General features: G+C 34.3%; 2 protein-coding genes across 2 annotated transcripts; both read right to left on the bottom strand.

The window, feature by feature from the left end:
• Positions 1-14,797: 14,797 nt before the first annotated feature.
• On the bottom strand, positions 14,798-17,403 carry LOC133327055 (solute carrier family 12 member 8-like). The gene is made up of 7 exons (XM_061535634.1): positions 17,165-17,403; positions 16,553-17,100; positions 16,290-16,491; positions 15,997-16,231; positions 15,323-15,934; positions 15,071-15,249; positions 14,798-14,967 (listed from the first exon to the last, which is right to left on the bottom strand). The coding sequence occupies exons 1-7, from the start codon at positions 17,401-17,403 to the stop codon at positions 14,808-14,810; spliced, it is 2,175 nt and encodes a 724-aa protein (XP_061391618.1). The 3' UTR covers positions 14,798-14,807.
• A 1,959-nt stretch (positions 17,404-19,362) lies between these two features.
• LOC133327052 (AP-3 complex subunit beta-2) lies at positions 19,363-23,290 on the bottom strand. Its single transcript, XM_061535632.1, is given in 4 exon segments — positions 19,363-20,206; positions 20,209-22,308; positions 22,373-23,073; positions 23,240-23,290. Coding segments are annotated over 3 exon segments (3,630 nt in total). The 5' UTR covers positions 23,060-23,073; positions 23,240-23,290; the 3' UTR covers position 19,363.
• Between the last annotated feature and the right edge of the window lie 1,819 nt (positions 23,291-25,109).

Genomic DNA, 25,109 nt, shown 5'->3' with positions numbered 1-25,109 from the left:
ATTTTTTAATATTTTTATGGTTTTTTGATTGTTTTTTTAAAAAATGTTAAATTTTTTTTTTGTTCAAATATATTTTTATTTTAAAAACATTTTCTTATTGGTTTTGAGTGTTTTTTTTTATTTTTTTTTCAATATTTTTATGGGTTTTGATTATTTTTTATTTTTTTTCAAAATTTTTATTAATTTTTTGTTATTAGTTTTGAGTATTTTTTTAAAAAAATTTAAATTTTTTTTTTAAATTTTTTGTTATTAGTTTTGAGTACTTTGTTATATTTTTTTAATTTTTTATAAATTTTTTTATATATTTTTTTTAATATTTTTTACGTTTCTTGAGTATTTTTTTTTATTTTTCCAATATTTTTTCAAAATTTTTGTTCAAATATTTTTTCCAATATTTTTTCTAATTTATTTTTTTCTTTCATTTTTTTCCATTCACATTTCACAATTATTATTTTTTTGGCACCATTACAAAAAAATTATGCTTAACGGTAGTTGCGTTATTCCCCAAATCGATTTCAAAAAAATTAAAAATCACAATTCAAAAAATCACCTTTTCTTTTAGGTTTTTTGGTTCAACGCGTATTTTTTAACTCCGATTTATGACTTGGCACGACAACGTTTTGAATAAAACTGTTTTGTCATGGCTAAGAGCTGAGCAGACTTAAGCAGGTTGGCAAACAGCCAAGACATGCCAACTAAACAACCAAAGCAAACATTCAACCAAACAAGCAAGCAACAACAAACCAGCAAACCTATTCAGAAAACCAATAAAAAGAAGAGAAATACATTTACCGAGAGAGAAAGAGAGAGCAATTATTTAAATGACAAATCCAAAAGAGAACCATTCAACCATGGACTCTTCACAGTTTATGTTTTTAAATTGTTGTTTAATAAACTAAGGCAAATTCTTCACGTTGTTGTTGTTTTCGTGTTTGTTGCCATCGTTTTTGTTTTTGTCTCAAACAGGTGTCTAAACTTAAGTCCAAACAAATGACCTCTTTGATAGTTTGAACCGGCCAGGCAAACAGTAGTTTTTTTGAACAACTTAATGCCCTGGGTGTCATTGGATTACTTTTTGGCAAAAGTTATGATGGCAAACATCATAACAACAACAACAACAACAAGAAATTGCATGATATTTTTTATTACTGTTATATTAAAAATATATATTTCATCAAAAATATATATTTTTTAAAAAATATCACACTCTGATATTTTTTAAAAATATTTTTTCAAGGCCTATCTCAGTTTCATGAAAATCGGTTCAGATTTAGATATAGCTCCCATATATATTTTCGTCCGATTTAAAGAAAATGGTGTTCCATAGTCACTATATATCTTTCGATTTGCACGAAATTTGACACAGCGTACTGAATTAGGTCCAGAATGATGTGGGCTGAGTTTCGTGAAAATCGGTTCAGATTTAGATATAGCTCCCATATATATTTTCGTCCGATTTAAGGTAAATGGTGCACCAAAGTCCCTATACATCTTCCGATTTGCACGAAATTTTGCATAGCGCACTGAATTGAGTGTAGAATGATGTGTGGTAAGTTTCCTGAAAATCGGTCCAGATTTAGATATAGCTCCCATATATATTTTCGTCCGATTTAAAGTAAATGGTATACCAAAGTCCCTATATATCTTTCGATTTGCACGAAATTTTGCATAGCGCACTGAATTGAGTGTAGAATGATGTGTGGTAAGTTTCCTGAAAATCGGTCCAGATTTAGATATAGCTCCCATATATATTTTCGTCCGATTTAAAGTAAATGGTATACCAAAGTCCCTATATATCTTTCGATTTGCACGAAATTTGGCATAGAGTACTGAATTGAGTGTAGAATGATGTGTGGTAAGTTTCCTGAAAATCGGTCCAGATTTAGATATAGCTTCCATATATATTTGCATCCGATTTAATGTAAATGGTATACCAAAGTTCCTATATATCTTTCGATTTTCACGAAATTTTGCATAGCGTACTGAATTAAGTCTAGAATGATGTGCGTTAAGTTTCGTGAAAATCGGTTCAGATTTAGATATAGCTCCCATATATATTTTCGTCCGATTTTATGTAAATGGTGCACCAAAGAACCTATATATCTTTCGATTTGCACGAAATTTGGCATAATATACTTAATTAGGTCTAGAATGATGTGTGTTAAATTTCGTGAAAATAGGTTTAGATTTAGATATAGCTCTCATATATAATTTCGTCCGATTTTAGGTAAATTTTGCACCAAAGTCTTTGGAAAACTTTTCATTTGCACGAAATTTGGCACAGCGTAATGAATTAGGTTTAGGATGATGTGTGCTAAGTTTCGTGAAAATCGATTGCGATTTAGGTATAGCCCCCATATATATTTTCGTCCGATTTAAGGTAAATGGGTACCAAAGTCCCTTTATATCTTTCGATATGCACGAAATTTGGCATAGCGTACTGAATTGAGTCTAGAATGATGTGTGGTAAGTTTCGAGAAAATCGATTCAGATTTCGATATAGCTCCCATATATATTATCGTCCGATTTTCCGCAAATGGTGCACCAAAGAGTCAAATTTAGGTCGATTGGCATGAAATTTTGCACAACGTACCGTAGTTAGGATAGACTAACGTGTGCCAAATTTTATTGAAATCGGTTCAGATTTCGGTATAGCTCCCATATAAATTTTCGTCCGATTTTCCGCAAATGGTGCACCAAAGAGTCAAATTTAGGTCGATTGGCATGAAATTTTGCACAACGTAACGGAGTTAGGATAGACTAACGTGTGCCAACTTTTATTGAAATCGGTTCAGATTTAGATATAGCTCCCATATATATGTTCGTACGATTTTTCGCAAATGGTGCACCAAAGAGTCAAATTTAGGCCGATTGGCATGAAATTTTGCACAACGTACCAAAATTAGGATAGACTAACGTGTGCCAACTTTTATTGAAATCGGTTCAGATTTCGATATAGCTCCCATATATATGTTATCGTCCGATTTTTTGCAAATGGTGCACCAAAGAGTCAAATTTAGGCCGATTGGCATGAAATTTTGCACAACGTACCGAAGTTAGGATAGACTAACGTGTGCCAAATTTTATTGAAATCGGTTCAGATTTCGATATAGCTCCCATATATATTATTGTCCGATTTTTTGCAAATGGTGCACCAAAGAGTCAAATTTAGGCCGATTGGCATGAAATTTTGCACAACGTACCGAAATTAGGATAGACTAACGTGTGCCAAATTTCATTGAAATCGGTTCAGATTTCGATATAGCTCCCATATATATTATTGTCCGATTTTTTGCAAATGGTGCACCAAAGAGTCAAATTTAGGCCGATTGGCATGCAATTTTGCACAACGTACCGAAGTTAGGATAGTCTAACGTGTGCCAACTTTTATTAAAATCGGTTCAGATTTCGATATAGCTCCCATATATATGTTCGTACGATTTTTCGCAAATGGTGCACCAAAGACTCTATATATCTTTCGATTTGCACGAAATTTGGCATAGGGCAATGAATCAGGTCTAGAATGATGTGTGTTAAGTTTTGTGAAAATCGGTTTAGATTTAGATATAGCTGCCATATGTATATTCGTCCGATTTGGACGAATATGGTGCACCAAAGATTTAAAGTGTGTCCGATTGGCTCAACATTACGCACAACGTATCGAAACTGGTCTGGGTTAACCGTTACATGGAGGCTACCCGAAAAAGTGGGCCGATATTAATAATTTTTAGTGGAGACATTTTTTGTACGTAGACCGATAAAGCTCATCTTCGGACCTGCAGACAAGAAACAACTTTATGCAAAATTCGTTTAGACGCTAGAGTGATTACAACAGAATTTTACGCTAAGCAAGACTATATATACTTTATACAAATATACCCGATTATTGATCGTTGGGTTAAATCGGCGCACATATAGACACATATCACATATTTAACTTGGTAGAATTTCATGTCAATGGTCATTCAAAAATTCAAGGTCTGTAAGGATGTATTTCTTGAATATAGCCAAAGTGGTAAAATGGGTATCATATAGTCGGGCCCATCCGACTTTACTACTGTTTAAAAATATTTCTTTCAATAAAAAAAATATTTTTAAAAAGTCTACGCTTATTTGTAGACCCTAAAAAAATATTTAAAAACAAAAATATTTTTAAAAAATCCCCGTCTATTTTGGAAACTTAAAATTTTTTTTAAAGTCCTCGCCTTTTTGTAGACTCTCAATTTTTTTTTTCAGTGTCTAGAAAAAATGTTTTTTTTTTTAAGTTTCGCCTATATCCAAGCTTAATTTTTTTGCTGGAATGATCTCCAAAACTAATTGCTACGCATGTGTCTTAAGTCTTTTGTTTTGCTTTCTACTTAACCACTCATTGCTCATTATTTTTGTTTATAAAATTATTATGCAAATTCCAAATCCAAATCCTCCCAAAAACAACAATAACAAATCAAGCATTAAATCTTTCAAATAAACAAAATAGAATAGATAATTTCGATGCAGAGACCAATATTAAATAAAAAAGTGATCGCTGGCCCGATTCGAACAATTCAAGACGATATCCATGAAATGAAATTTGTTATTATTTTTATGAATTTTATTGTTGTTGTTGTTGTGGATGACTGACGATTGGGTTACAATGTATGTTATGTAATAGTGGTAGTAGTTGTTGTTGTTTTGGGTATTATAAAGAAAGATGATTACAGCTGAAGAAGAAGTAGAAAAAAAAAAGAAATAAATAGTCCATACACCAATGCCCGGCTGGCTGGCTGCCTGCCGGTCTTTATATCGGTCTGCCTTGTCTGTCATTATTTAATGTGATAGCCAGCAATTGATTTTTTACAGTAACGGGGCCATAACAAAACAGAAAAATAGAAACCATAACAATAAATATATTTTTGTAATCAAAACCCCCACCCCAAAAAAATGAGATTCCAAAACAAAAATTGTTCAAAACCCTAAAGGCAAAAAAAAAAAATCCGGCAAAGAAAATGTTTTAATTTGTTACTAATTGAGTTCGAAAAAAAATCATTGCTGATAATAATTTTATCATCAAAAAACATTATCTCAGGCACTTCCCTCCCAGCCTGACAAAAAAAACGACATCATCGAAAGAGCGAGAGAAATGTTTTCATATCAAGATTTTTTAATAATAGTGGACCAAACATTACGCTTGTGGTCATGGCAAGTTGTTGAACTTTAAATATGCAATTCATTTTTTTATTTTATTTTTTTTTTATTTTCATATTTTTATCGTTGAGAAATTACTCCAGTTTTGTGTTTATTTTCTTTTCCATGTGGCTGCTGTGGTTGTTGTTGTCTTTTCTACAAATATTGTGTAACATTGAATTAATTGTACACTGCCACTGGAGTGGAAATGGTGACAATTACCAACCAATAACAAGTTATGACCATTAAAGCGGAGCTGCAAAGAAATGCTGGAAAAAATCCCGCAAATAATTGCAATTTTTTTTGCGAAACGTCATACAAGAAGAAAAAATCCGCAGACCGGCTTTATAAAATAAGGCTAACAGCATCCGTTAAAGGAAAGTTCGATTTTTTTGTTTTTGCATTCTGGCGTATTTCTCAAGCGCGTAAACTATGGCGCCATAGATTTGAAAAATATTTTCTCTTTAAGCTGAAAACAAAACAAAAAAAAGGATCACCAAGTCTGGCATAAATTGAACGAATTTTAATTAAATGAGGCAAATAACAAAAGACTTAAGCAACAAACATGATGGCAATATTTCTTCTAGAAACTATCTTTAAAAAAATATGGATTTTTTAAAAATATTTTTTTTCAGGAGCCGATGGTTTACAAGCCGAACTATTCAAGACTGATGGTCAGATGCTGGTCAGAGGAGCATGCGTCAGCTGATTAGTACAAATAGGCTAGAGCAATGTATGCCCAATACATTGGAACTTCAGGATCCTGTGTCCCGTGCACAAAAAAGGAGACAAGACGATATGTGCCAACTATAGAGGAATAAGTCTCCTTCCCATCGCATATAAAGTGCTATCCAGCGCACTGTGTGAACCACTAATGTCAATGGTTAACGACATTATTGGACCATACCAATAATATTACCGAATTGATTGATCTTTCAAACTGGAAAAAAATGCGCCAAAGACCGACGCGCCTGGAAATCTTTTTTAAACTCGGCTTATGGAACGAAAGTAAGTAAGTAAGACTGGCGGAAGATTTAGGCGGAAGATTTGAGAGTCTCAACTGAGGCGTGGATTTTTCAAAGGCTCGATTTTTTTAAAAATATTTTTATAGTCTTAACAAAGGTGTGTTTTTTTAATTTTTTGTTGAAGGGTCCAACACAGGCATCGCTTTTAAAAAGCAATATTTTTCAGGGTTCCAACACAGGTGAGGGTTTTATTAAAAAAGTTTTTTCATACTCCCAACATTCTGGCTCTGGTTTTCTAAAAATAATTTATTCCGAACTCTATTCCGGTCTTGGTTTCTTTTTAATTTTGGCCCTGGATTTTTATACCCTACACAACTATGTTGTCAGGGTATTATAGCTTTGTGCAGCCCCAAATGTTTGTAACGCCGCGAAATATTGGTCCTAGACATACCTTTAAGTATACCGATCGTCATATCTCGACTAGTTGAATCGATCTAGACATGTGTGTCCGTCCGTCCATCTGTCCATTATAATTTGTAAACACGATACAGGCCACAGTTATGGACCAATCTTCACGAAATTTTGCATGTAGGATGGGTTCTGGCCAATGAAGACCCCTATTGTTTTTGGGAAAGATCGGTTAATATTTAGGGGATGAAATGGATCAAATACTAAATTTTTGTCGGTTTTTCTGGTCGCTCCAGAGGCCGCAACAACGGTCCGAACATCGTGAAATTTTGCATGGGGAAGCGGATCGGGCCAAAGAATAAGCATGCCTGTTTGGAGAGAGATCGGTCAATATTTAGCGGGTCAAATGGACCCTGACTTTTGTGTGAAAAATGACAAAATTTGTATTCTATGGCGTATATATTTACCCCTGAAGGACATATACCCGAGAAGTTGATATTATATCCAAGAGGAGTGGTTGACCTTTAAATTAAGACTAATTATATTGTTGTATGTGCGCGGATGTGGGAGTTACACCTAAATATTTACATGTATCTCCGTATTCGTATATTATTTAGTAACCCATTATCACTCTGGAGAGCGGAACTATAGCGCTGATCGCTTTGAAATGTTCCATGAGGTTCCAGTTATGGTCAAGGACAACGCCTATAATTTTCGGTGATGATCACAACACAACCCACGGTGAAGGGAATATGGACAATAGATGTACTGAATACACGTAATATTCGGAAAAAAATTCAGTGTGAGGAAGAGGTGCTGTTTAACTCTAATCGGGCAAAAGGGTGCAAATATCACGAAATATTGCCCAGTCTCGGAATAAACATCCGCAGAAAATCTGAGTTCCGTGGTAGTTGTGTAGGGTATCGTATGGTCGGCCCCGTCCGACTATACTGCTCCGCTCACTGGTTTTTAAATGTTGTTTTAAAAGCCTATCCTAACCCTTAGCATTTAGTTCGGCTGCATGAACTCCCTGGCTCTTCAGCTCATCTATAACATATTCCAAACCCCTCTACTTGCATTCCACAACTCCATTACTTAATACATTTCAAATTACTTCGTATCGGTATTTACTTGGGCGGAAACAAAGCCATCTTTGCATGTCACAGCATTTAGCAGCTAAATTTTAATACATCTCTCCAAAATGAAGACAAACTGACAGACCATCCGACAGCATCTTCGTCACGTCACTGTCATGTTATATTAACAATAACACAACATTGTTGTTGTTATTGTTTTTGGCCAAACAATACCTCTGGAATGCTTTCATTTTCAGATTTTTTTTCAACTCGTCCACACACCCCGGCTATTTTTTTTCTCTTGACCACTTGTCTCGTTTTGTTGGTCTTTATGGGCAAGTATGTATATGTTATAGACCAAAGACAACGACAACAACAAACATTACAATTATTTGCCATTTGTTGTTGTTGCTGTTGTTGTGTGGCCATTTATTTGTTATTGCATTGATTTTTGTTGTTATTGTTGTTAAAACAAATAAAAAATACAAGACTTTCTCCTTTTAGGTGTGTGTGGTTTTTTTCTATCTCCGGCAAAAGGTCGAAATGGGATTTTTTGTTGATGTTGTTGTTTTTTTTTATTAGTCATAAACGAATATTTATCTGCTAATTGATTGATATTATGTAAATTCTAAAAGGCAAAAACAAATTAAACAAAAAATTATTTAATATTGCCGTATAGGGGATGTGGGTAATAATAATCAAAGGGATTGAAATACTAAGAGAAGAAAATCGAAAAAAAAAATTATTTAAAAAAATACCGGTTAAAAATCCACGCCTATTTGTACACCCTAAAAATATTTTTTTTTTTTTAATATTCGCCTGTTTGTAGATCCAAAAAAAATTTTTTTTTTTAATCTACGCCTATTTGTAGACTCTAAAAAATATTTTTTTTTAAATCTAATTCTATTTGTAGACCCAAACATTATTTTTTTTAACTCTACGCCTATTGGTAGATCCTAAAATTTTTTTTTTTAAATCTACGCCTATTTGTAGACCCTAAAAAATATTTTTTAAATCCACACATATGTTGAGACCTAAAAAAATATTTTTTTTAAAAATCTACGCCTATGTTCGATCAACAAAAATATTTTTCAAAAATCCACGCCTAAAAATCCTCGCCTATGATAGCCTTAGGAAACAAGTGTTTATAAATCCTGACACATCCATTAACCCATCAATCAGATTACTTACAAAATAGCAATAGTAAAAATAATGTTTTTTTCTCTCCTGTTATGTCCTCACATGTGCGCTCATTTGGGTCTGGGATAGCTCTTCGGACTCAGGGGAGGTTCTCAACCCATCCAAATAAGCCTCAAGCATAACATCAAAATTTTTTCAGGAACATTCAACACTTTACTCTACATGGATTTATATAAAAACACACACAATTACAAACACGGAGAACATCCTTATGAGAAACCAGAGTCCTTGGTGTATGGACCCTTCACTCACCCACCCATCCTTAGTCCATGATTTTCCTTCAAATCCCCATGGACCCCATTTGCTCCAACCTACCCCCACTTCCATTCTATTTCAGGTGATTACATTGGCCAAAGGGTAATGTCATTGTTTTGGCAATAACCTACCCAATGATTTTTATACTGTCCTGCGACCGACAGATCGTTATGGAATACCATAGGGTACTCACCTTGGCATGACAGCCGTTTGGAGCTCTATTGATTATAGTTAAACCTCCCGCAACACTCCACCATCGTTTCCACCACACTATTTCGGAAGTAATGGAAGCTGGGCGTTTAAAACATGTCATATTCCGCACATAATCCTGTGCAGCAACATAATAGAAGAAAACATTGTACAAGTAGCTTTACAATGAAAATGATGTAAGGTGTAAGTGGTTTTCTTTTAAGTGTTTTGTTGTTGGAAAAGATAACCTGCCACCACAATCGATAATATGTAATAAAAATATTTACTTCCACAAAAGAAAAGAAAAATAGATTGATCTGTAGAAAAAATGATATATAATGATTGGTGGAGTGGAGTTGGAAAACCTTTCACTTTGAATGAAAATGAGAGCAGGTGTTTTAAACAGACTACTAGTACGTTTACATTGTACTGGATTTCGATAACCCAGTGGGTTTAAAATGTCAATTCCATTGTATATATGTCAAATAAATCCTCATAAAGTAGGTTAACCCGGTAAAAAGTTCTAATGTAAATGCCGTGTAAAGCTTCTTAAGGGGTATCTAGGGGAGGAAAGGTTGTAATTCAATCAGGAATTAAAAATGTTTCGGCTTTTTCAGAATCTCTAAAGCTAGAGGTCTCCCTTTCCGTTTTTGGTCTTAATACCCCCTAATACACACACCTTGAAGTAACATCTCTATGCTCATCTTCACTTGATGGTGCTCGAAATAACCTCGAGCCATTTGCTCACAAAAAAATATTATCATTTAATTTTATCAACAACCAATTTTCTTGTTTACTGGAAGTCATTTGCCATAAACACAAATTTATGAGTCCAATGAGGAATTTGGATGTTGGATTACTTAATAACCATGACTACTCCCCCCGTCATGCGATTTTACGAAGCGTATCATAGACACATAAGAGCATATCAATTTTCCTTGGAATTAATTGTGTGTCATTAATGGTAGCAGAGTGTTAAAGTATCTGAGTGCGTGCGTGTATGTCTGTGTGTGTGTGGGTCAAACGTGATGTGACGAGATCAAAAGATCAAATCAATACAAGGCCACAGCACAGAATTTGACAGCTTCAAATTCCCATGTGAGAGGTTTGCAATAAAATTGATACAAACACCTTCATATTGCTCTGATGTCTTCAAGCACAATAAGATCGATTGTTTACGGATGCAACAGCTCCAGCCTTAACCGGAAATTAAAACCGAAATCAGTTACCATAGTAACGCCAATTAATGCGAACCCATTAAACTAACTGATAAATCAAATTGGGTAATAAATTTTGATAACTCAATAAAATTTGTTGTGTGGCAATGAATAAACTAACACCTTCTCTAGAGCGATGCGAACAGAAAAGAAAAATGTTACGATTAGAAACTGTTATAAAATTTGTTTAGAAATATTATTAAGTTGGGATTTTATAAAAATATTTTTTCCATAGGCGTGGATTTATAAAAAAATATTTTTTCTAAGCACTATCATAGGCGTGGTGTTCGAAATAAATGCAGCGGACACGAAAGTAATAATTTCTTTAGCCTATCATATTTAACTTGCATTGCTTTCTTCCATTTGTCCGTTTTTCCATAATTCATGGCTTATTCGGGTTTTTGATGTACAAATTCTATTTCATCAGATAATCCACTCACTCACCACATTGAAATGCTTCATAGGGCTTCCTCGATTTCCATCTCGAATTATCCTTGGTCTTCCACGACCTATTCTCTGATCTCCTCGATTCGCAATTCCTTCTAAATCATTATTTTCCTCACCAATTTGTTGAATTGTTAACTCGTTTTATTCTGAATCCGGATCCGTTTCAGACAAATCTGAACCTTGTTCGTTTTCGTTATCTAAAACCTTATAATATGAATTCTTATCTTCGAATCTTGCCCCATTTTGAACACTGCTGGAATTTTTAAGACCACGTCTCAGGGTTTGACTACTTCTATCGTCCTTTCCTTTAGGATCAAATTTAGCGTTCCTTCCTTTATTAAAAGCTACAGCACATGCACCAAATACCTTGAGATGACTAAGCTTTGGCTTTCTTCCAAACCACACTTCGTAAGGAATTTTTTCACATATAACCTTTGTTGGAAATCGATTCCGCAAATACACCACAGTTAAAACAGCTTCTGCCCACAGATTTTGAGGAAGATTTGCATGGAACAACATGGAACTTGCCATCTCCTCAATAGTACGATTAGCACTTTCTGCTACTCCATTTTGTTTTGGGGTATAAGCCACCGTGAGTTGCCGTACTATTCCCTGATCTTGTAGATATGAATCAAACTGATTGTTTATATACTCATGTCCCATGATACAATGAATAGCCAATCATTATATATTGCTTTCCCTTAGAATCAAATTTCGCGTTCCTTCCTTTATTCAAAGTTACAACACATGCACCAAATACTTTGAGATGACTAACCTTTGGCTTTCTTCCAAACCACACTTCGTAAGGAATTTTCTCACATATAACCTATGTTGGAGATCGTTTCCGCAAATACACCAAACAGCTTAAAACAGCTTCTGCCCACAGATTTTGAGGGAGATTTGCATGGATCAACATCTCCACAATAGTACGATTAGCTCTTTCTGCTATTCCATTTTGTTAAGGAGTATAGGTCACCGTGAGTTGAGGTGCTATTCCCTGATCTTGTAGATATGAATCAAACTGAATGTTTATATACTCACGTCCATTATCACTCCGTAGGATCTTAATTTTCTTTCCAGTTTGGCGTTCGACTTGTTGCTTAAATACCTTGAACTTTTTAAAAACTTCACTCTTAGTTTTCATAAAATACACAAAAGGTCTTCGATTTTGTTTGTGAGATATTTTGAGAGGAAAAACAGAAATTGAAGTTTCTTATGATACCTACTTTTTCTTCTTTCTCCCTTTAATTCCGCGCGGATTCTTTTACGATTGCGGGAAAGGGAGAAAAAAGAAATTCCGCACGGAACTATTTTTGACAATTGGGCTGTATATATTTTTTTAATTCAAGCTCATGTTAATCTTCAAAAAAATATAGAGCATTCCAAGGCCTAAAGGCGTGGATTTTTAAATGAATTTTTTATAAAGCTCTACAAGGCCTTAAGGCGTGGATTTTTAAAAGAATTTTTATAGAGCTCTACAAGACCTTAAGGCGTGGATTTTTAAAAGAATTTTTATAGAGCTCTACAAGGCCTTAAGGCGTGGATTTTTAAAAGAATTTTTATAGAGCTCTACAAGGCCTTAAGGCGTGGATTTTTAAAAGAATTTTTATACAGCTCTACAAGGCCTTAATGAGTGGATTTTTAAAAGAATTTTTATAGAGCTCTACAAGGCCTTAAGGCGTTGATTTTTATAATAATTTTTATAGAGCTCTACAAGGCCTTAAGGCGTGGATTTTTAAAAGAATTTTTATGCAGCTCTACAAGGCCTTAAGGCGTGGATTTTTAAAAGAATTTTTATAGAGCTCTACAAGGAATTAAGGCGTGGATTTTTAAAAGAATTTTTATGCAGCTCTACAAGGCCTTAAGGCGTGGATTTTTAAAAGAATTTTTATAGAGCTCTACAAGGAATTAAGGCGTGGATTTTTAAAAGAATTTTTATGCAGCTCTACAAGGCCTTAAGGCGTGGAAAAAATCCACATTTCTAATTTATTTATGAAACGTGGTCCATTCTGTGGCAATTTTTTCTTTTCATTTCATTTTACTTCGTTTTCGGGGAGTATGGAAGTATTTTTTCTTTTTATTTCATTCTACTTTTTGTGTGTGTTTCTGAATCAGTTTTTTTCTTTTTATTTCATTTTACTCCTCTCCAAAAAGTGTCGAACAATTTGTTGAAAGTCTTCCAGTGTTTAATTTTGTTGTTGTCAATTTTTTCTTTTTATTTCATTTTACTCCTTTTTTTGGTGATGTTGTTGTATCAATTTCTTTCCAGACTTCCAGTAGGTGCAAAAGTAACGCCCCTTTTTTAAGTAAGGTAAAAGTAAAAAAGAAGGTAATTGAAAATAAAATATTTTGAACATGCCTCAAAATCTCAAACATCAGGCACACCTTTCACTGGTAAGTGTAAATTGAATTTGCCAACTAAAATGAAAGGAGAAAAGATATATTTTTTTTAATTTCAATTAAAGACAAAACACATTTTTGAAATAATTACTTACCTTCAATGTTTTTTATGTGCTCTTGAGTTTATCGTTTATCTTGATTTTAAGAATTACCTTACCATTAAATTGCCTTCTTTTGTTTTCAAATAAATAAAAAAATGAGGTTAAGGCCATCCATCCATCTTAGTTTTGGGAGGGGAAATACTAATTGTTTTTGCTTGTTGGTTGTTGATCAAGAATGATTTTGTTTTATATATAGATTAAAGTTCAGTTTTGTTTTGTTTTTAGTTTAAGGCATAATTGTGTCTTAATTGTTAAATTGTACATTAAATGCGTTATCTTTTTTTTGTTTATTATTATTTACTTACATTGTACATATATATATATATAGAAATTGTTTTATAAATATACACAATACAATATGTTATTTTAGTTGTTTTTGTTTGTTAATATATATAATTATGTATAAATTGTAATATTATTGTTTTACGGTCTTTCATTATTTTTTTGTGATTTAAATTAATTTTTATACAAATTTTGTATTAAATTCTCCTCATTTTTTGTATTATTTTTTATAAATATTATTGATTAGTTATTGTAGTATTTGTATTTTTAAATATTTCACAAATATTTAAATTTCTTTTAAGTAGAGTAGTAAATGGAATTTGATTTTTGTTATAAAAAGTATAAATAAAAATTTGAAAAAAATGGAATTAAAATTAGTTGTTTAAATTATTTTAAGATAATTTGATTTTTCCTAGAAAATTAAAAAAGGAAATTGAAAAAAAATGAAATTAAAATTAGTTTTTTAAATTATTTTAAGATAATTTAATTTTTCCTTTTTTTGTTGCTGTGGGTTTGATTTAATTTCAGTTTGTTGTTGTCTATATATTTAACGATCTCTTTAAATGTGTTATTATCTCAAGTATCACAACATAATAGATTTCAGGAAAAAATACGAAAACTAAAACATCTAGAATAAAAAGTGATTAAAACAACAAACAATATATAGATATGACAATTAAGTGGACTTACACATTTAAATATTTTGTTTATAAGTTAAGGAACCAAACACTAACAAAATTAAATGCCTTTTTTTAAAGAGAGTGTGAGAGTTATTAATATTTATAAATATATATAAAGGTCTTAGGAAATATATATAGGCTGGGGAGGTTGGTTGTAGGTTTTTGTTTTTCTTTTTTTTTTTGTAAAAATTTCTTCAAAATCTTATTCTTGTTGAGCTTATGTTTGTTGTGTCGAATACATGTTTTGTTGTGTAAATATTTTGTTGCTGTTGTTTTTAAATATTGCTTGTATCAACCATTTCCAAAAAAACTACCATTCCCTTTTTCATTTTTTATGGTAGTCTTTTTTTCATAGAAATTTTGGTCCTGTAACAATGGCTGGATATTTAGCTTGTCTTCTTCTTCTTGATTTTTATTATTCTATTTATATATCATTAACTAGGTGGCCTTCGATTAACGACGATTGATGATATCTTCGCCTCTGGGAAAAGTCTTCATTGTCCTCGTTCATTTGGGTGGGTGATAGATCCACCCCGGGGCAGGAGGGTGTAACCACAATTTGTTCATATTCATGCATGCGTTTGCTGGGAATAACAAAATATAAATTTTATAAAAAATTTCAAAACAAAAAATTTAACATTTTTTTAAAATTATATAAAAAAAAATTATAAAAATATCCCCCCTTACCCAAAGCATCGGAATATAACACTTTTCAACCAGGCAAAGAAATTGAATTCAGCCGTTAGACCAGGTTTTACGGCCGGATTGGCTGTGCCCACATAAAACCAAACCACAAAGACCACCAGGAAACAGGTCAAGGCATAATACCAGTTAACCAGCAACATGACTAACAACTTGGTAAAGGCCTGAAGAAGAAAGAAAAACAAAAATTTAAATTTCCTTTTTTCAAACACATTCCTTCCTCCCTTTCCCACTTACCCCCAACAGCGAAGCCCAACGATTACAATAACCCGAATACCAATTTTTTGTTTTCGAATGGATGGGCGGTCTAATCGGTGCAATTGGCTCCTCATCTTCATTGTCCAGAGTGGTGACAGCCTCTAGATTACCATCGGCATTTGTACTATTTATGGCCTCTTGGAAAACGGGTGTTGAGGCCGATGTTGAGGCGGCATCCACATTATTTAGACCACCATTTAGTTGGTGTTGTTGTTGTTGCATTTCTAAATTATTACTATTATTCGTTGTTGAAGGCACATGTAGCGGTGAATTTTGTGGACTTTGTAGATTTTTATGACGCACCCGATCAGGGAATAATAAATCTAAATCATTATCATCTTGAGTGGCCCCATAACGCCTCGTTTCATATGAAGGCGATGAGGCCTGTATACGAAAACGTTCCTCTCGTTGTTCTTGTATATCGAAGGTTTGAGCCAAGGCGAAATATGAATAATCAATACAGGCATAGGTAAGCAGGAAGGGCATTGTCACAATGGGTGCCAAGAAATTAATGTCACCCACAATAATAAAGGAAACCGTGACCACGGCCACAACACCCATGGCATAGAGGGGGACCTTGTTGGGACCACGCTATTAAATAAAAAAAATATTAGAAAAAATCTTCAAAAAAATGACCTCAAAAAAATCCTCACCCCCTTTGCCAAAATATCAATGCCGGGGATAACACTCTCCTTGGCAATGGATTGCAGGACTCGAGGTGTACCATACATGGCACCCAAACACGAGGACATACTGGAAACATAAATACCAGCCAATAATAGAAATTGCACTGCCGATACCTTAACGGAAATCATGAAATCTGTTAGCAAAGTTGCACGCTGGCAGGTGGCTCCAAGGAATAATATGAACACGGTGTAGAGGAAGGTGCTAAAAAGGACGTTTTTTTATTAGATATTTAAAAAAAAAATTTAAAATATCAACTTACGAAGTACCAAAAGCCGCCAAGGTACCATTTGGTATGTCCGTGGAGGGTGCTCTCAAATCACCGCTCATATTTATACCCGACAAAACACCAGTAACCGTGGGGAAGAATACACCAAATACTCTAAACCATGAATAGCCATCCTCATACTTCGGCCAAAGATTCTCAACAAAGTTGCTGCTGACCCAGCCATCGAAACCATTTTCTATTAAAAAAATAAAAATTAGTTAAATGAGAAAAAAAGCATATTTTTTTAAGATACTTACGCGGATCCTCTCCAATAAAACTGCCCACCATGAAATCCAAGGCGGAAATCAATAGAATCATCAACAATATAAATTGCAGCTTGATGACCCATTTAACCCCAGCCACATTGATGCATCCCAGCAGAATAACAGCAGCGGCAGCAAAGCCACGAATGGCCCATTTATTGCCCTCAAGGCCAACCAATCCTGCCATAGATTCACCAAAACCCATGACATTAAGGGCACAGCCAACAGCCTGCCCGAAACAATATAGCAGACCCAATGAACCACCAAATCGTGAACCCAATGTATGGGCTATTAGGAAATAAACACCGCCACTTTCCACACGACATCTTTCACAAATTCCCACGGCCGAGAGCACTGATACCAAGGCAATTACCACAGTACAAAATATAATCAAGAGGGCATTTAAAATACCCGCCTGGGCCACAATCCAGCCGGAACGCAGGAATACAATGACACCAAAGACATTAATCAAACAGGAGGTGAAGACACCATCCCAGGTGCCAAATAACACCGGTTGGGATATAAAGAAATTGGAACGCCACCTAAGGAAGAAAATGGAGTTTTTAAGAAATAAAAAATGAATTTCGATTTGTATGTCTTGCTTACCATGGCTTATCACCCTGCACCTGGGCAAATATCTCATTGGCCCCAGAGGCCTGATGGCCTCCCGAGGCATATGTGTGTTCATTACCCAAATCCACAAATCCTCCCGTATTGGCGGCCCTTTGGCGAAAGTTCGCCACCACCACTTCACCATCATCGTCCGGACTTAAACCAAAACGATTCCAATCCACTTGTTGGGATCGACGATTGTTACCATTTCCAGCGGAGTTATTATTACTCATCTCCCACCAAATTGTATTGTTGTTATTGCTATTGTTGTTGTTATCGTTGTTTTCACTTTAAATTATATGACACCTTATCCAAACGAAGAAAAAACAAATGATTAGCTAGCGCTGCTTTGATATTTCTTCTTCACCACTCTGCCATCCACGTATGTTAGACTGTTGTTGTTGCTGCTATTTGCTGCTGCTCCAGATTCTAATTAGATTTCTAATGCATATTGTTTGTTGTTATTTATTGATGATTCTGGAGCTACCACTGCGGCAAAGTGTAGCTTCTTGTTTATTTTAATTAATTTATTCCTTTTTTAATAAAAAACTTATTTTTCTCTGCTCTATAGAAGTCTTTTTCACTTCATTGGGGCAGCAACTGTCATCATTGTGAGAGAATAAACAAATGTGATGAGTTAGTCGAGACGTAACGTACGGTAAACAGCTGATGCCAAAGGCCGTTATTGCAGTGACTGAGTTACTGCTGTAACAAAGGGGGGATTTTGTTGGTGTTTTAAAGAGGAAGAGAAGAAATGTGGATAGAAAGAGAGTGTGGGAAAGAGAGAGAGAGAAGGGAATAACGTTATTTGTTGTTATTTTATTTATTTTCTTCATATAACATTCTCTCTGTGCATGAATTGTTTGCATTATCACAGATGTCACATACGTCTCCGTTACGTCTGCGTTACGTTACGTCCATGCAATAATTTCACAATTATGGCGGTAACCTAGTAACTTGAATGATGTCATTTTGTCCCCTCTTTGCAACTGGTGGGTAATTTTAAACGCCAGCATATGTTCAAGTGAATTTATATGGACAAAATACTTGCGGTTTTGATACAAATATTACCAAAAAGTGAGTGGCATTGTTTTCATTGGAAAGATAATTTATTTTTTTTTTGTTCACAAGCAGTTTTTTAGGCATTTTGGAAAATACACAAAAAAAGGATAGCTGAGAAGAAACCTTAAATTTCTTGTTTTTTATATATAAAGTTAATATTTACGTATTATGTATATATAAATATAGGTTTGTGTATAGAAAAGCGCAGTTTTTTTTCGAATCAGCAAAAATAATAAAAAGTTTATAGTTAATATTATTGTTATTTGGGGGTCTCTCTTAACAACTAGAAGTTAATAGGGTGTATCGAGAATAAGGAAACTTAATTTATGCAATTTCTTGTAGAATTGTTGTTGTTGTTTTTTTTTCATCATCATAAATACAGTCATTATACATTTTTATATTTTTGTTAATAATATATTTTCATTTTATATATAATTTTTATTATTTGAAATTTTAATTTTTTTGGTTTTAATTTAAATTTTGTTATTTTTTATATTTCACATTTTTTTATATTTTATAATTTATTTAAATTGTTTTTGCAAATTTTTTATATTTTTAACACTTTATATATATTTTTTTTTACATTTTCATTCATAATTTATATTTTTTAATTTTATATTCATATATTTCTGAAATGTTGTATTTATTAAATATTATAATTTTTTAATTTTATTTATCTTTTTATATTTTTAATTTTTTATATTGTTTATTTATTTATTATTTTTTTTTTAATTTTATATTTTTCTGGCATTTTTTATTTTTATTTATTTATTTTTTTTTAATTTTTAGCTGAATAAAGTAAATTTTTGTTAAGTATTGTTTTATGGACATCAATTTATTGGTTTATTTAAATTTGCTTAATTATTTTGTTCATTTAAAAAGGAGATGCTTAGCTTTGTTTTGTTGGTTAACAGGCCAAAAATTGTGTGAATAGCTACTTAAAATTCCTCATTTTTTTGTTATTTTGGAAATAAATCTCATTATTGATTTTCTTTTTTTTTTATACATTTAAGACCACACATTTGAGTTTAGAAGAAACAACAATTACAGAAAAATAAAAAAAAGAAAAACACTCGCACATTAACTTAATACTAAATTTTGTTCATTGTTGTTGTTGTAGTATTTTTTTTTTCAATTTTTCAAACTAGAATTCAAATAATTTGTAAGCTCATTTAAAACCATTGAACCAATAACCATTTTCTCGCAATTGACTTGTATTAGAAGCTCCTCATTGTTGGACCAATCACAAGTTAACAAAACCAAACTCTTTGAGGTCATTGTCTGGCCCACAAAATAGTGTAGAGCAGGATTTTCCTCTGTCCTCGCCGACAAATAGGCCACATTAATGCATTCAAATATTTTCTGTTTAAGGGTGGCCAATTTAATTGCATCCTGATTGAATTTCAATTTCGTCTGATGTTCATTCATGCCACGAAGTTTAAGGCGTTCCTCCTTGAACATGGTGTCGGAAATTTGCACAGATCTTATCAATTCCCCTATGATGGGTTTCAGGGCCACGCGCGATGTACCCTTATCTGAGGTAATTTCAAAATCAATTGCATGTGTAGAATCATTGAAGTCGACACCCAAAATACTTGTTGCACATTGTCCCGGTTGCAGCTGGTTGATGGGGGCAAATTCTTGCATTTGCATACCAGGTGGTAGGGATTTTTGTCCCATTTGTATATTGCAGATTTCCTCAGAAGATTGATTAACAAACTGCAACTCAATCGAGACCATTGAAGAGGAATAGAGATGTGGTGATCGGGTATAACGATAGCTCACTTGTAGGCCATGGCCGGATAGTTTGTTCAACAATTCCTTGTGATTGTAGGCAATGTAGGAGGGGCCTACCAACTCCAAACGATTGGCAGCATTTTGGGGTAACAAAGTTGTTTGCAAAGAAGTCATGGGGGTACCTAAACGGCAGGTTATTAAAATTTGTATTACCAAAATTAAAAAAAAAATCTTTACATACCTGGTGTCAAAAATCCCCCCAATGAGGGTGTCATTACCGGTCCAATGGGTGGTATATCATCTAAATCCAATAACAAATCCAAATTACTTTTGGCCTCAGTTTTCTTTTGCTCACTGCCCGAGGCATGATTGCTGCTTTTGTTGTTATTATTATGCTTCTTGGCAATGGAATGTTGTCCGGAATCTGATTCCGTGTCCGAACCCTCACTTTCACTAGCCGATTCCGATGAGGAGGAGGAACCTGATGAAGAGCCATAAGATGAAGAGGATTCCGAATCTGAGGTACCCGAACCATTGGCATTATTTACTACTTGATTTCCCGAGGAGACAGAAGCAGTTGCTGGACCACGATTTATTTTCTTCGTGGCATTATTATTCAAAGCATTAACTTGTGCTTGTTTTGTGTTCGTGGAACTTGGTGTAGTTGATTTTTGTTGTTGTTGTTTGTTGGCATTTTCATTATCGGACTCTGTTTCCGAGCCAGAAGATGATGACGATGAACCACTACCCTCCGAAGAAGATGATGACGATGTAGACGAACCACTTGAATTATTGGAATATTCCGAAGATTTTCCCTCCGATTCCGAATAAAATGCGGCATTTTTAGTTTTTGCCTGCTTGCTGCTATTGTTATTGTCCTTCAATGGTGTCCTTTCCTGTTTGTGGTTATTAGCAAATTTCGGTTCATGCATAAAACCTTCAACATTGCGCACCGTGGGATCTGATCCCTCGGCTGGGAAACTGGGCAAATCATTATAGCCCGTACAGCGCATATTCAAGTAATGGGACAATGAACCCAATTGATAGTTATTGCGTGCATGATATTTACTCTCCAATGTGGGTGCAGGTTTGGCAGATAAAAATATCTTTTTGGCTGCCTCGGAGAGGACACCACTCTTACTGTTCACCGGGAAAATGAATTGCTTCAGGAAACGTGCACGATCACGTATATCATAGTTAACATCATAACGTGCCAGGGTGAAGACGTATTGACACAACAACGAGGTCTGTTGCGGATTGGTGAGATACAATTTGACGGCCATGTTAAGGACTTGCAGCTTCACGGCATCCTCTTCATCGACAAAAGTTTTGGCTAGTTTACGCAAAACATCTGGTGCAATTTTGGGCACCTTTTCATTGTACTCCCCAATGAGCCATAAAATCGAAGACCTTGCAGCGGGTACCTTAATGAAATCCAATAGCTTAGCCATTTGGGAAATAATCTCATAGTGTTGGGCAGCCTTGGTTTGCAGTAGATTCTTGATGACAATAACACTCTCGGCCACCACATGTTCATCACGATTGGAGAGTAGGTGGACCAAGCCACTGAGGCAGGTTTCGGTTACCTCTTTAATGGAAGCTGCACAACGGCCAATTGCCTGTATGGTAGAGGCCACAAATGAACGATCACTACTCGATATATAGGTTTGGAATTCACGTAATATTAGCGAGATACTGGCAGCCGAGGCCAAGTTCGTTAGTATTTCCAATTTCAGCAATTTGATGTGGGTTGGATCACTTGTGCGCACAAAAAATGATTTGATGTGAGGCTCAAAGATCGCCTTACGCTTCGTGGACATGGATGCAATACAGGTGAGGACCACACTCTGCACTTCTTTGTGGGAACGCAGCAAACGTATCAAGGATTTGGCCACAATTTGTACCTCTTGACGCGGGGCCACATGATGATAGAGTTGGGCCACCGCCATTACCACAGAGGCATTACGTGACTGCAGTAGGGGCTTTGTTTGTCTCAACAGCAGACGATGATCCAAATCCACATGATAACTGGATGATGGTGATGAATTGGGGGATTTGATTTTAGGTTTCGATTTCGTTTTTGATGATTTCTTGGCCTCGTCATCATCACTATCATCATTGGACTGCGAATCAGAATCATCATAGAATTTCTTGTCATTGCCTTCTTGTGCGTTTTCCTCCTCGGACACTTCATCGGCATTGGGATCAACAAATTGGGTGCGGGCATAACGGGTCAGCATGTTTATAATTATCACCTGGCCCCATTCGTCAACATCCACCAGGAGATTACACAATTTGCGATAGTTTTTGTGGATCAAATCAACACGTTCAGGGCAGACCTAAAGACAGACAAAAAAATCATATTGAAATTAAAAATCAAAATTGGTAGCCCCATTTCCTTACCTCCTCAAACGCCATAACAGCCGAACCCACCACCAATGTTGTACGATCCGATAGCAATTTCTCAATCACTGTCACCAACTCATCTTTCTGTTCCGGATCAACGGAAAACAATTTCGGTATAGCATGGGCGGCCGTCTTCCTCACATAGGGGCTCATATCGCTGGCACTATCCCTAATGGCCAACATTACAATTGGCACAATCATACTAACACGTATCGAGGACAATACCCTCAATGCCGATGCCCTTATCAATTGATTTGGATCCTTGAGGGCCCTTTGAAAGGTACTTATCGACAGCAATGCCAAATCCTGTTGATCCTCACAATACCTCACCAAATACACATATACCAGCTTTTTCACTTCGATATTTTTCGATACAACATTTTTCACAACGGCCGGAAACAGATCACTTGCATCTCGGCCCCGGGCAATCATGCCAATTATCCTTTTCATTGCCTCCAATTTCAAGCCATCTTTGTTGCTATCCAACATTTGTTTCAGATCATCATGTTTACGCCCATCATATTTAAATATGCTACCACTTGCCGGATCTGTGCCATATTCAATGTCCAAGCCTGTTTGGATGCCACCCCTATGATCGCCATAGGCTGCAAAAGCATTGGATTGTTGTTGCATTGCACTGCTACTACTCCCCGCAAAAGTTATTGGAGAACTTGATGATAGCATACAGGTGCGGGTTGCTGTGTGAATGGGCAGAAAAAAACAAGCATGAGATGGAGAGAGGGGTTATCAAAAGTGTGTGTGGGGGAGTGTGTGGTGTGTCAATCAAAAAAAATTTTTTTGACTGATAAAGAAAGCAAATTTTTAATTGCCTTATTTTACTTCGTTTTTTTCGCATTGACTCACCAATAAATGCAACAACATATATTGTAAATAAACAATAATATAATACAACAACAATTTACTTATTTTCGTTTAATATTTAATGATTCTGTATTGTTTTTTCCTTGAGAGAAATCTAGCTTTGCAAATTTTTTGGTGACGTACCAGTTCAATTTGAATATGGGGGTTCAGTGAAATGAACTAAGGGAACCTTTTGCAAGAGAGAGATTAATGGATTACGGTTGACAAGAGAGATTGGCTGAGAGTTGTCGTATTTGTGTTTACAAAAGTGTGTTGCAGAAATCAGCTGTTGCTATTATGATTCAATAAAATGAACCAAAGGAACTCCAGCAAAGCAAATTTCTTTCTACTTTAAATATTTGCGAATATTTTGAATTAAAAATGAATTGAATATAAGAAAAAATGGAAAGGGAATTAGTAGTCTATTTAATAATTTATTTCTTATTTATTTATATCTCAATATAAAAAATAAATACTTTAACGTTTAATAAATAAAATTACGGTCGCTCAATTCAGTAATTTATATCTTGTTACAATGGCTTTTGGTCTTTTATACTAAATTCTCACGTGTGTTGTTGTAATAGAGGTCTTACATTGGCCAAGTAAGACTCAGATCTTTCGGAACGTGATTCGCTCTGTCATGAAAACCTATAATTTGAGTCATGTTTTCTGCTTTGTTTTTGATGGGAATTAATTTCCTTAAAAAAGCATGCATTTTATTACTCATATTTGTTTATTATTTTTTCTTTCAAACATAACCTACAAAATATTTTTTATTCATACATAACCTTAAAAATTAAACCAAAAAATGTATCATTCATTCAAACAACTCCAAATAGATTTCCCATTCCATAATCACTTCTGTTTCTTCTGGCCTCGTTGCTTTCTCGTTTTCTTTTCTTCTCGCTCCTCATCAATACTGGCATCAATATATTCCAATAGTTCTCTTATTTTCGGCTCCACCTCGGCAAAGTTGTCTACTTGCAGCATGCCCATGCAATGGATTTGAATTATGGGATTAACCATGCGGATAATTATTTTCGCCATAGAAGCAGCAATGCAAGCCTGGTTGGCTGCCAATAATATGGCAGAGGAGCAGGAGGATTGGCGTGTGGGTTTTCGGTCCATTGTGGTTGTTTAAATAATTGGATTTGAAGTTTTGTTGGCGCCAAAATAGTACAACGAATGTTTTCAGCTGTCAAAACAAGTGATAAGTGTTGCCAACCATGTGAGAGACAAATAACGGCAATTAGCCACACAAAGGGCATTCAGACAATGCAATAAATTGCATGCAACCCATTTGTCCGAAATTGATGGTGATAAGATTTCATATTTGGTAGATTATGGAATTTAATAAAGGAATATAGTTTTTTTTAGGGGAGAGAGAGTGGTGAACAAATAATTTAAAACTCTCTATTTTATCTTTTTAGGTTTAGGTTTAGAAATAACTTTGAAATGAATTAAAAACTATTTTTTATTTTTGGATTTCACATTTTGTTTTATTTATTTAATTCACATTTTATTTCGATTATAAGATTTTTTAAATTGTCTTTTACTATACATTTTATGTATACTTTAATTTTTATATAATTTTATAAATATTTTTTTGTTTGTGTTGTATATAATAAAGGAATAAAAATTATATTAATAATAATATTGTAATAAATACGCATTGTGTTTTTGTGTGTGTAAATTGGGTATGTGATTTCTTTTACTTCAAAAAACTTAAAAAAATAACTAATTTATTTAATAATAATAAAAACATTAACAAATTATTATTATAATATGCATTAAAAAGGAGAAAGGAAAAGAATTGATAATAAAGGGCCTGTTTCGAACTTGTATTTTTTCGATATTATTTTTTATATTTTCT

Source organism: Musca vetustissima, unplaced genomic scaffold (assembly GCF_032173495.1).
Source record: "Musca vetustissima isolate MV318-11 ecotype Yass unplaced genomic scaffold, APGP_CSIRO_Mvet_v1 utg4996, whole genome shotgun sequence".
NCBI classification, from domain to species: Eukaryota; Metazoa; Arthropoda; class Insecta; order Diptera; family Muscidae; genus Musca; species Musca vetustissima.
This window is presented reverse-complemented; position numbering and strand designations above follow the sequence as displayed.